Raw genomic sequence first — 13,505 nt, 5'->3', positions numbered from 1 at the left:
GATGCCCCTGCTCGGCTGCAGAGCAGTCTGCCTCTGTGGGGTTCTAATAAGTCCTGAAAGAAGCCAGCAAGGCTCTGGAAGCCTCAAGACAGTGGTTTTGCTGGAAGTCTCCCTTCTTAGGATTGCTTCTTGTTTAGAGCTTTTATTTTGTTGCAGTTTTGATAAGAACTTAATTGAAATTTAATTTTTAATTTTCCTTTAATGTTTAGGGTGCCAAACTGTTCTACCTTTCTGGAATGATGCCTGGAGAATAACAAAACCAAGAAATCCACAATCTAGGCCATTTTATTACAGTTATGAAGTTTAGGCCTTTCACATGGCAAAATTCTCACCCTTATATCCTGGCAGACAGGTAAAAAGTGATTATAAACCTTTTCTTCCCAGGCCATATATTTCAAAGCTAAAAAGGCTAGAAAAAGAACAGTGATAGGATTTATTTTGTGCCCATTTGCATAGTGGTGGTAGAAGTATAGTTGATGGAAAATGTCTACTTATATCATTGCTTAAAGATGCTGTGCCTTTGGAAGTAAATTAATTATGAGATGTTTAGGAGAATGGGAAGACTTGGAAACATTTAAGCCTACAGGATGTGGCCCCATCCTACGTTCATCCTCAGTTTTCAGTGATGCTGCCTTCGTGTCCAGGTGCTTGAGTCCTTCATGGGCGCCTTCAGTTTCCTTCCTTTGTGCTCTTCTTTGTGCTGTGGTTTTCTCAGCCTGGAATACCCTTTTTCCACCTGCCAGAATCCAAACCACAGTAGAAATCCCAGAGCACAGGCTCACCCTCTTCCAGAAACGGATTTTTTGAATATGTTCTTCACTCTTTGTTGACCCCAGGTGGACGTCATCTCCCTGTCTGGTGTCTTATGGAATGAATGTCACTTTCAGCCTAGAGACACAGTTGTGTGCCTGTCCCTTTTCCTCCGCTGGATGGTGAATGGTGCTTCCTTGTTTCTGCATTTTCTAGTATTCTGAATGACGTGCTTAGTGGACAAGAGTGTGATGAGTCATTGACACATGAAAGGAGGTATAGGAACTTTTGGCATTGATTTCTGCTGTATGATTGAGTTTATTTTTCTAGGATGGAAGATTTGACAAACCCAGAGGGTATCCGAACAAGCATGAAATGTGACTGGCAGGTGTCACTTTATGGTTATGTAAGAGGAGCACACTTGAAAGGTAAAAGCCAAATTCACATGGCAGGTATTCTCTTGTTGTAGAACATACTAGAATTACACATAGGATTCTTGGGATGACTTCATTTCTCAGGAAAACTGAAAAATGACCCAACAAGGGAAGATGGCCTTGCTGGAGGTTTCAAAAGTAACCCAGCTATGTGTAGGCCTGCAAAGGTGTTACCGAATCCCCTCTTCTCTGACCTCTTGTCTTGTAGCTGGAGGGCCACTGTTGCAGTGTGGCACGATGCCCTTCTTTAGGGTCATGGTTTAAACCCTTGGACTGTGTATCGTTTTTATCCCCCAAGTCACCAGTAGATACTCACTGACTTCTTGTCAGCTGAAGCTGGCTTTTTGGGTCCTGTCTTCCAGGGATAGGAGATTTTGCCATGAGTGACATCAGTTTCCTCCCAGACCCTTGCGCTCTTCCTGAACAACGAAAGAAGTGCTGTTTAAATGAGAAGGAGCAGCTGGTTTATGCGCTTCTTTCTGGAGTTGGGCGTGTGCTATATGACAAAGACGCTGTCTATGTTGACCTTGGTGCAGCCATGGTTTTCAGGCATCGGTGAGACGGGGGTCATTGCTCTGAACTCATTATTCTTTCCGAATGTATTTTTTAACTAAAAATGTAATATACTCAATTTTTATTTATTGAAGATTTTTCTCTTATAATAAAGGCCCAAATGCATATTGTAAATATGTAGAATAAAAAGAATACCTTGTTTTCATTGTACCAAGCAGAAGCATCCTGTCCTCCATGCCTCCTTGATCCGTGGCCCCAGCGCAGGCCCTGCTGCCAGTGTGGCACCTGCACGGCTTATCTCCGTTTCTACAAAACCAGTGTGCTCGCCAGCTCTCGTTGGTTTTTTCTTTTTCTTTTTCTCATTCACAATGGTCTCCTCATTCTTTATTTTGAAGTGGATTTCCAATATTTATTTCTTAGTTCTGAAATGGAATTTTATTGGGTTAAAATCAGGGTTATTTTAAAATGTTAGAAAAGCTAGCATTGTTGTAGGATTGGAACTGAGATTTTTCTAGCTAGGTGTTTAGGTTATCAGGTTATATTCTCCCTGAACTTTGGAAAAGTTTAATGGAGATGGGGATCCATTTCAAGGTTTATTGTAAGGATTTTCTTCTCTGGTTTTTGTGGCATTAAGAAAGGTTTTCAGGAAATGTATAATTTTGAGAATGATAATTTTGAGAACTGAGTGAAACCAGTGTCTCTCCAGGATCTTTGTGCTTTCCTCATGTGCCCTTTCTTGGTGGTCTTGACAGGACGAGGTGGAGCCCACCCATGAGCTGGTCGAGTCTTATCTCCACCCACTCCACCATTGATGCCAAGGTGGCTTCAAGTCGGGTGACGCTGTTTTCTGATTCCAAGCCACTTGGGTCAGAGGCTATAGATAATCAAGGGTAAGTCTGCTTTTTTTCTATTTTTAATGAAAAGATATATTACAGAAGATCATATCACCCATAATTCTGCCATCGTAACACATTTTGGTGGGATTCACTCTATGTTGTTTTGTTTTTCTTTGTGTGTGCATGTGTCTCTGAGGGCTCTTCACTTACCTGACATTACGAGGGGACCTTTTCTTGAAATAAAATACAGAATGCGTTTTTCAACAGACCCCAAATATTCCTCAAATACCACGCCATCTTCCATAGGTTGCTTTTCTGTTTTTTAAGAGATCTGAGGCCACTTGGCTTTCGTTTCGTGGCCAAAACACTAGAGCAGAGTTAGGGAGTTTGTGGCTGTCCAGAAGCCACATGCCTTGTCTCTGAAAGTTTTATTTAGATTATGTTGTATTATCTCCCATGGGTAGGTTTCCACTGATGTATAGCTTATATGAATTATTTTTCAGCCTGGCTTAGAAATTTGTATACCTTTATACATAGTGGGTGTTTGTAAAACATTGGTTTTGTTGTATCGATTTATGATGCCCAGTAAAATTTATCTAAAAGTTTTGAGATAATCTAGTATGTAATTTGTTACAGTGTGCATAAACTACCTACCTCAGTGCTTGACATAAAGAGTGTTATTGGCTGTTTTCATTTTGCGTATCTTTCTAGTCATCCTTGTCTACAAGAATACTCTCTTCTAATATAGTTACAGTTAAAATACATAATTTTATTTCTATATTATGAACATTTTGTTTTCTATACAGTCTTTATGTAGTTGTCATTTTGTTGTTACCGGTGTTTTTTTGTTATTGTGGGTTTTTTTTGTTTTTGTTTTGGGATAAGGTCTCACTTGGTCTCCCAGGCTGGAGTGCAGTAGTGTGATCTTGGCTCACTGCAGCCTTGAACTCCCAGGCCCAAGTGATCCTCCCGCTTCAGCCTCACAAGTAACTGGGACTACAGGAGTGCACCACCAGTCCTGGCTAATTTTTTTTAAATTTTGTTCTAGGGACGAGTTCTCACTATGTTGCCTAGGCTGGTCTTGAACTCCTGGGCTCAAGGAATCCTTCCACCTTGGCCTCCCAAAGTCCTGCGATTACAGGTGTGAGCCACTATGCCTGGCCTATAATTGCTGTATTCTAACTTATCCATCTCTTATGGTACGATTTTTCATTTTGTCTAATTTATGGTTTTGTACTTGTATATATCATGCTATGTTAAATAGCTTCTTATGGTTTTCTTTTATCCAGTGATTTTAGCCTCCTGATAATCTTCTCTATCAGTTATGGCACTGGTGACTTAAAATGGATGTTCTTCCTCTATCATTCCTCCTACATTTGTTACCTGGCATTTTTGACAAAGAGCTTTCACTTTTCCTCTTTATTTTGGTATCACTGCTGACTAATGCACTTGCATTTTATTCCGTAGGTTATTTTCCATCACTGTCATTGTTCTTTCTGATGCCTGTGCTGTCCCAGGTTCAGCCACGGGAGCCTTCAGCCTGTCTCCTATGTCCTCTCAACTGTCTCTGTTAGTCTTTGAGCATTTCTTACTTTCTGACAGAACAAGAGGATCCAGGCTCATGTTGCCCTCTTTCTGCCTTGGGCCTGGACTCAGCCATTTCTCTTAAGGATCATGTGTTTTTAGCTTAGAAATTAATCAGCTTTCCAAAAGATTTAAAAAACACTAACTTCCCTGTTGAGCAATTTTTTTTCTAAAATGAGATATTTTTTAAAGGATTATTCCTTTATTCTCTCTATAAATTCATTTGAAGTGTGGTGTTAGGGAACCATGCCTAAGTTTAACTCTTCCAGTGTTTATCAGATCATTTTTTTCCCTACGCTATATAATCTTAAACATCTTAAACAATTCCTTGACGTTTTTCTATTACTTTGTATTTTCATTGACTATATTGCCATTTCTAGATTTTCTGGTTAATGTACAAATTGAATTATTTTGCATTTCCTTGGTAATATAGGCTGTTGATACTAAAGGAGGAAAAACAAATGGACTTTAAAACTGGTCAAATGCGTCAGAAAGCCCTTTTTGGAGATGATTCTATGCTAACATCCTCTCTCCTTTCTTGATCTCTTAATTTTTTTTTCTTACCCAAGTATATGCAGGTTGATTTTGTCTTTCTAGAAGATCCAAGATCTTTGGTTTAGAGATATATTCTCTTAATGTTAACTGGTATTAAAATACTCTTTTCTGTATTTTATTTCAATACATTTTGAGAATAGAAATGATTGTATTTTCTTTTAACTTGTGAAGTAGAGCGTGGCATACATATGTTGTATGCTCAGTATTTCAAAAAATTACCTTCTTACTGTACAAGTTGTATTCAGCATATAAAGTCTATCCAGCTTTGTTTTAGATGCAGTGTGATTATTACATGTTGATAAGGTATGAATTGGAGATGGGATCCAAAATTACTATACTTACTGTAATTTTTAAGCTAATTGTAGGGTTGGTGGTGAATATTTTACTTCTGCAAAATGAAAACAGCATTTCATCAGAAGTTATCTTATGGTCTTTCAGACATTTTGTTTTATATCTTTGGTGCTTTTTGCCCGTGAAGTATCTCTTTTGTGTATTTGTGTGTGTGTGTATTGATCTCCCTCGAAATTTCACAGCGCTCATTGTCAGGGATCAGCAGAATCAGGCCTAGGCAGAGAGCTGAGCAGTACTCTCAGTATGTCTCTGTGTCTTGGTTGCCACATTATCTCTGTTGTTTATTTATAGACTGGAGAACTCTCTGACCTGTAACAAAGGTTGGATAGGTCAGAGACAATTGGGAGAGGAATCCTCTGCTCTATTGTCACCTGTGCCCCATGCCAAAATACACTCTGAAATCTGTATTTAAATATTAAATTTGTATGGTTAATGTATTCTTTTTTAATGTTAAAAAAGTAAATGATTGGTCAGCCTACAATGCAGGACTGACTGCATATTCTCTGTCTTGTATTTTTGCTTTATTTAAGCTAAGCTAGCCTTCAACGTTGGAAGCTGAATTGACAGTTGAAAAATAATGACATGTATACAAGGTGTGTTTGGAGGATTGCAGATGCAGGGGCACCGTACTGCTAAAGGAGTGTTGGAAGCTCACTGCAGAAGACAATAAAAGCCGACTGATGTGTATTACCTGCTGAAATGTAAGCTGGAGGCACAGGTGAAGATTGCTAAACCTAATGAGCAGTTGGGCAGATGAGACAGACTGTCAGGCCGTGGCAGTTCAGCAGTGGGCGTGCTGCCTGTGAACCAAGTCATTTGTTCCAGAGGCCTACACTTAAATACCACAAATAAAATTTTCCTGGTCACTGATATTTGGTATCACAATGAAATAGATGCTATCGTTCAGATTTCTGGTTGAATTACCAGCCATTAACATCTGGTGATTTGGGTTGTAAAGTTATTTTTAGTTTTGTCTGTTCACATTTCATCCATAAAGCACAAACAAGATATATTTTCCCACATAAGAATGTAAGCAGTATAAGACTTTAAAACACACTATTGAAATATACATGATTACATCCTTCAATGAACTAACACTTTCATCTGTGATCTATATTTTGCAGCACTCTGAAGTAACATTACAGTCCTTTCAGTGTGCTGTGTCATTTATATCCCTTACTTTATCCTAGGAATCCTGTATTGCCATTGAGCATATGAAAGTTGAGACATGTGCATAGCTTCTCCCTGTTGAGCCCATCAGTGGGGAGGAGCTATGTACCGGGGACATTTGGCAAAGATTTTCATGAGTCTGTTGGATGTAACAGCTCCTTAAGAAAACCTTACAGTTTACCTTCCCTATGTTTTACCATTTGTGAACTAAGGCTCAGTGATGTAAAATATAACATATTCTGTGCTGTGGCATAACTGCAGCTTAGGTTTTCATATTCAAGACAAGCAGAGGTATAGCTGGAAATGTGTGAACGCTTATTATGCCTCAAGATCCCTTTTTTGGTTTAGTTGTGACATTTCCAAACAGCTGACTTGGGGCTAAAGCATCTTTCTATCTGGCATCAGTATTTCTAAGTTGCTTTTAAGCTGAATAAACATTTTGTTTTTATATTTAATTGCTTCAATGTGAAACACTGCAATTTAAAAAATTACACATATGTAATATAGTATTTTACACTAAATAATAGTGACTGGCAGTCCGTTGACTGAAGAAGTATTATTTTTCAGATCTTCTGCTCTGTGTCATCAGCTGTAGACACTGACCTGGTATTTATCTGGAAGGGCTGTCAGGGGTTCACAGTGCTGCCTGTGGGTTATCTCCAGACCCTTTATAGATGGCACTTTAGGACAGGGTGAGTCACAGGTTGCACTAGAAGTTGCCTTTGAAATTAGACCTAAGCTATGTGGAACTGGAACCCTTGTACGCAAAGCTCTCTATCATCCAAATCCTGCTGAACTCTTAAGGAAGAACAGTTTTCCAGATTCATTCTTTCCACACACAAGATTTCCCCACTGCCCAATTACTCTCACCTTTTTTTTTCTTGACCGTTATGTTTTACTCGACTCTGGAGTCTTACCTTGTACTCTCACCTTTGCGTGGGAGTGTACCTATTTCACCAGTTATACTATCTGTTTATCAAAAGCAGAAGTAGTTACTTACACCTGAAAATTTGTATCGAGAATATAGCTGTGAATATGTTAAGAAAGTATACTTAAAGTAAGAAATCAAAGGAAGTGTATTTAAATCAAAGCAAGAAATCCCATTTCCAAATGGCAATAAAGCGTGTGTTGCATTGAGAGAATCAGTGCATGAAAGTGTTTTAGTAGCCCAGATTCGATTGTACACTGGTGAATAAGCAAGAGTTCTTTTTCATTTTCGTCTTGCAATTAACCGGGTATTTGGGTTCTTTTTCTATTCACACATGTCAGATAGAGACATGCATGTTGTAAATTATTTTGTCAGAATGAAAGCCTGGCAGATTTAATGCTTTCTTCTCTTCTTGCTGGACTTGATATCAATCTCTTCTTCGTTTCTTGATAATATGTTTGGTTATTTATGTTTTCATTGCTTTTAGTGTCAGAGATGGCTTTGGATTTCCAGTTCTGTGTGCTCCTGTCTGGCTCCTGAACCCAGCTGAAGAGATGAGTCAGTCCCAACTGGTGAAGTACTGAGAAGAAGCTAAGCAGAAGGCAGCAAGGTATTAATAAGTGTACCTCTGAGATTTTAACCACCTCTGACTGTTCCATGGAATGGACAAGTAGTAGTCTCTGTCAGAGTTACATTTTAAAGGAAAAAAAGAAACTTGAAGTCATCAACTGTTTATTAATTTATGCTGTTATTTTTGTGTTTACTCACCTGATTTATATTGACTTGTAAATTAGTAACTTATGAACTATTGTTTATGAATTCATTGTCTACATGTCAGCAAACAAATTTCCTTCTTAATAAAGAATCCGGTGGCTGGGCACAATGGTTCACATCTGTAATCTCAGCACGTTGGGAGGGCAAGGCAGGAGGATTCCTTGAGGCCAGGAGTTCAAGACCAGCCTGGGCAACATAGCAAGATTTCATCTCTACAAAAAATGAAAACATCGGCTGGGCATGGTGGCTCATTCCTGTAGTTCAGGCTACTCAGGAGCCTGAGGTAGGAGGATCACTTGAACCCAGGAGTTTGAGGCTGCAGTGAACTGTGATCCTAACACTGCTCTCTAGCCTGGGTGACACACCAAGACACCATCTCTTCAAAGAAGGAATCTAGGGGCCTCAGTGTGTGCACGCAGCATGGCTTGTGAATGCGGAAGTGCATGTGTGCATATCTGTGCTCAAGAATGTGTTGATGATTATACCTTCTCAGAATGAAGGTAATTTTTTTTTTTTTTGAGATGGAGTCTTGCTCTGTCACCAGGCTAGAGTGCAATGGTGCTCTCAGCTCACTGCAACCTCTGCCTCCCGGGTTCAAGCAATTCTCCTGCCTCAGCCTCCTGAGTAGTTGGGACTACAGGCATATGCCACCACTCCCTGCTATTTTTTTGTATTTTAGTAGAGACGAGGTTTCACCATGTTGGCCAGGATGGTCTGGATCCCCGACCTTGTGATCCACCCGCCTTGGCCTCCCAAACTGTTGGGATTACAGGTGTGAGCCACCGTGCCTGGCCTGAAGGTCATTTTTATAAAGATCTCTCCATGTCTTAGATTTGATTCTTCCTTTAAATATTTTTCTCATTGACATTTGAAAGCACCTGACCATATGTAAAATAAAGAATTTTCATAACTCCGTAAAAGGATAATTATGACATCATGTACTATTTCTGTCTCTTGTCTCATAAATCTAAACCATCAACCTCCTTATTTTTGTATAGTGTCACACTGTGTATTCCCTGCATTGAATGCCTTTCTATTGATATTCTCTGTAAAAATTGTGGGAAGTTTTTTGCATCCTAAATTTTCTGTTATGGGGATTAAATATCCACTATCTATGTTTTTCCAAGTTTTACAGCAGCAACGGTAAATACCACCCTCACAGCAGCCTGTTTGTCCTGCAATTGTGTTTCTATCACATTACACAAAGCCTCTTCGTCTTCTTGGTCGTACCCTACTAAGTTTTTTAAAAAATTATGTAATGTGTTTATATACAAATACATATATATATGTGTGTGTACACATACAGCTGATATCTAGTGAGATTATGTAGCATGAACTATAGAATTAGCTTGTAATTTTAAGAAAATAAATTATTTTGTAAGGATAAATCTCATGTTTAAGGGGAATTACAATGGAATCATTTAGGTATGCCTCAGCCTAAACATAATATGGAAAAAGCCATAACCAAAAGTCATGTTAGAGTACTGCTAGGTTACTCAAACTATCGTCACATTTAATTAAAATGTTAGTTTGAACCATGGCCAGTCTATTTTGGTTAATATATTATTGAAATCAACTTGTGAAGTCTTCATTTTAAATATAGAATTTGTGTTAATGAACCGGAAAATAACATTCTGTTGCTTGGAAGATGCGTTAAAGCCTAAAGATTTATGACTTTGTAAAAGAAGAAAACCAGCTAGTGATCAGTTGGCATTAGTACACGAAGATGTACTCATATTTGGTAATAGCCATTTTTTTCTAACTAGAATAAGGGAGTTGGGAACGGGAGGCAGAGACAAGGACACGGATGTATAAAAAATCATAGAACAAAACTGCATTGAGTTCTGAGTGTGGGTCTGTGATCCATGCTTCAGTTTGAGAGGTTCATGTGTCCCTTATAAGAAGGGACAGGAAAGCCAGGAGGACAGGAGTATGTTTGGGTCTGTGCCTGTGCTTCCACCACAGAAGTCAGCAGCTCTACCTTTCTCTTTTCTCTTCTTTATCTAATAATTGTCTCCTCTTCAAATTTGGGAAATGAGCTTAATCAAAGGTTTGTTGTGTTATTGTTTGTTTGTTTTTGAAATGTGGCCTCAGTGTGTTGCCCAGGCTGGTCTTAAACTCCTGGGCTCAAGTGATCCTCCCTCTCAGCGTCCTGAGTAGCTGGGAGTACAGGCGTGCATCACCACACCCAGCTAATGCTAACGTGTAGTTTATCTGCTTCAGTTTTGAAGGGCGGGATGTATGTAGTTCTGTGTGTGTGGGGGGAGTATTTTGTGTGTGTGTGTGTATATATATATATATTTATACGTTACTAATCCATTGTTGCTACAACAATGGACTGTGAGGGCATAAAACAAATTTATACTCCTGTATGTCAGAGTCTGATGTGGATCTCACTGGGCTAAAATCTAGGTGGTGGAAAGGCTACCTTCATCTCTAGAGGCTCTAGGGGAGAATCTTTTTTCTTGCCTTTTCCACATTCTGGAGTCTTCCTGCATTTTTTGGCTTTGGGCTCTTCTCCACTCTCACCATTAGCATCCTTGCATCTCATGGACCCTTCTTCTATGGCCACATGTCTCTGTGGCTCTTTCCTTCCCCCTTCCTTCCACTGTTAAGGACTCATGTGCTTACTTAGTCCTGAATGGAGACGCCATCCTCATCCACATGAGCCCACTGTCCTAATCCATACAGGCTGCTATAAGGAAATGCACTAGACCGGGCAGCTTATAAACAACAGAACTTTGTTTCTCACAGTCCTGGAGGTTGACAAGTGCAAGATCAAGGTGCCGGCAGTTTCGGTGTCTGGAGAAGGTCTGCTTTCTCATAGAGGCTTCCTTCTTGCTGTGTCTTCACATGATGAGAGGAACAAACAAGCTCCCTTGTGCTTTTAATAAGGGTGCTAATCCCAGACATGAGGGCAGAGTCTCCTGTAAGGCTTAACCTCCTAATACGATCACCTTGAGGGTTAGGATTTTAACACAGGAACATTGATGGAACACAACGTTCCTTCCATAGCACCAGGGTAGTCTCCTCATGTCAAGGTCTTTACCTTAATTACATGTATGATGTACCATTTTCATGTAAGGTTCTAGGAATCTGTGGACATCTTTGGGGGGCCATTATTTTGCTGACCACATTATACATAATTTAATATTCTAGACTAGAATAAAAACAATGCCACTTCCATTGCTTTATATATGTGTATGTGTGTGTATATATATACACATTATCTAATGCTATAATTAAATAAAACCTTGCAGACACAAATATACCCTTTTTTTTAAAAAAAAAAAAAACATTTTTTTGCTATTTTACATCATACTGCCAACTCCTCTTTCCTGAAACTGCTTCAACCCTGGGATTCTATTTTGCTATTAGTTTTATTTTATTGAAATATTCCTGAATGAGCATTGACTTGTATATGGATTTGAAAGTTACAGTAATGTTCTCATGAATTCATCTGTGAGTAACATTTTATAGACAAACTGCCTGCACCAGGATCAGGACAAGAGGAAGATGTATAATTCCCTAGTTCTAAGGTACCACTGTTCATTGTTATTATTTTAAAATATGAGTGTTGACTGATGTTAGGACATGAAAAGGGGCCGGGAGTGGTGGCTCCCGCCTGTAATCCCAGCACTTTGGGAGGCCGAAGTGGACGGATCACCTGAAGCTGGGAGTTCAAGACCAGCCTCGCCAACATGGAGAAACCCTGTCTCTACTGAAGACAGATAAGACCAGGATAAGACAGGATGGACCAGGATAAGACAGTGCTGTCCTGGAGCTGGCCGTCTGATAAGGGGCTCCAGAAAGTGCAGTGATGGACCTCTGGGAGGCTTTCTGCTCTCCTGATCGCAAGTTTTTGGTGAGAAGACCTATTGGCCAGTAGGGGTGTGTGTGTGTGTGTGTGTGTGTGTGTGTGTGTGATGTGTGTTTTCTTTCAGCATAAAGCCCACTGTTTTGCTGAATGTATTCACTGTTTCCTGAAACTCAGTATATTCAGCTGGCTTAAGGGTCCTGGGGCCTGGCTGTGTCATATTTGCACAAGCCTAGTGTCTGTGCAGACTGTACACTGGAGTTCAGTTGTAAGATCCTTTTGATCCCTTATTCTGTCCCTGTAATAGAAAAGCCATTTCATTCAATGGAATAGAAACCCAGATCTAATGGGGAGATGTTCTAATCTGCCATACACTGGGGCAGTGGCCAGTGATTTGGACTTTGTCGTGTAGATGGAAATTTCCAGGTTCTCTAGGTGGTGGGCAGAGGCCTCACTTTTTAAGAAACTTCCCCCACTCCACCCCTGCGAATAAGGTCGTTGCTTGGAGATATTTCCATCAGTGTTAAGTAGAAGAGATCATTTCCTGATGTTGAATTTCAGGTACGGATGCCAGCTTCTGTATATCAGGGTAGTGGTGCTTGGGCTGAGACAGGCCTAGACAGCACTGTCTGAAAGGGGGCTCAAGGAAGTAGCTGTGAAAGGCCCCTGGGATGTTTTCTGCTCCCCTCTCTACAAATCGCCTAGAGGGAGATCCTGTTAGTCACTATGAGGGGTGTATATGTGTGTGTGTGTGTGTGTGTGTGTGTTCATCACTTGTTGCTGGGGGGTGGGAAGAGACAACAAAAGCCTACAGAATCTGTAGTTATCAGTTCATCTCCCATCCTCGTCCAATCATGGCCTAACATCCTTAGCTCCTGATCGCAGAGGAGACTCTGTGCATTTGTGTTCATGTGGCCGTGGATGTTGGTAGATTCAGATTGGTGCCCCAGGCATCTGTGCCTGTAACTGCAGGTTCAGCAGGCTCAGGACCAGGCTAAAGGGCCTCCAAGCTTCCTCCAGTTTCCTGGTGCATACGTGTGCAATATACCCCCCTGGCCTGGGGCTTTCCTACCTCTTCTTGCCAGTTAGGTCAGAACTAGCTTATTAACCAGGGTTTTCTGAGCTTTAATAGAACTGGCTCTGACCCATTGGAGACTTGAAAAGGGCTTCATGATAGTTATAGATTTTTAAAGATATATTATTATTTTAGAGTAGTTTTGAGTGTACAGCAAAATGGAGTGCAGAGTGCAGAGATCTCATATGCCCTCAATTCCTGTACACGCTCGGGTCACTCCACAAACAACCTCCTACAGCAGAGACACTTTGAAACATTAGAAAAGATATGTGAGCATTCAGATATTTATAAACTAGGCAGCCCCAGACTGCAGGCAGCTCAGAGGTCCTACAGAGAGACTTAGGGACGGTTGGGGGAGAATTTTACATGGTGAATGTGGAAGAAAAAGAAAATACTTGATTGAGTAAAGTGGAGCAGTGGCCTCATTTGGAACATTACAGTGAAAAGTCTCTAGTTAGATGTTAGTTGGTGGTTTCTGATTGGTTAAGCTTAAGTTTCCTTTTATTATTTACACTGAGTCAAGTTTTGGTTTGCTTAAGGAGGAATTGGGTGCACTGCAGCCAGCTCAGCCTCATGGCCACCTGTTTATCTGATTATTTTTAACAGAGAAGATCCTTTTAGAACTATCTGTTACCCTGGCTGGAGTGCAGTGGCATGATCACGGCTCACTGCAGCCACAACCTTCCAGGCTCGAGTGATCCTCCCACCTCAGTGCTCC

At 40.3% G+C, this 13,505-nt stretch overlaps 1 protein-coding gene across 1 annotated transcript in view; it reads left to right on the top strand.

Annotated features, from left to right (window-relative positions):
* Positions 1–13,505, top strand: part of LOC105534359 (arf-GAP with GTPase, ANK repeat and PH domain-containing protein 11-like) — a 47,893-nt gene that overhangs the window by 5,995 nt on the left and 28,393 nt on the right. The window contains 5 exon segments of the mRNA XM_011973068.1: positions 837–904; positions 1,081–1,178; positions 1,547–1,739; positions 2,450–2,587; positions 7,609–7,679. Coding sequence (XP_011828458.1) covers positions 837–904; positions 1,081–1,178; positions 1,547–1,739; positions 2,450–2,587; positions 7,609–7,679 — 568 coding nt within the window.

Source organism: Mandrillus leucophaeus, unplaced genomic scaffold (assembly GCF_000951045.1).
Source record: "Mandrillus leucophaeus isolate KB7577 unplaced genomic scaffold, Mleu.le_1.0 Scaffold1339, whole genome shotgun sequence".
In the NCBI taxonomy this organism is placed as follows: Eukaryota; Metazoa; Chordata; class Mammalia; order Primates; family Cercopithecidae; genus Mandrillus; species Mandrillus leucophaeus.
Note: the sequence above shows the minus strand (reverse complement) of the source record. Positions and strands in the feature narration are given on the sequence as shown.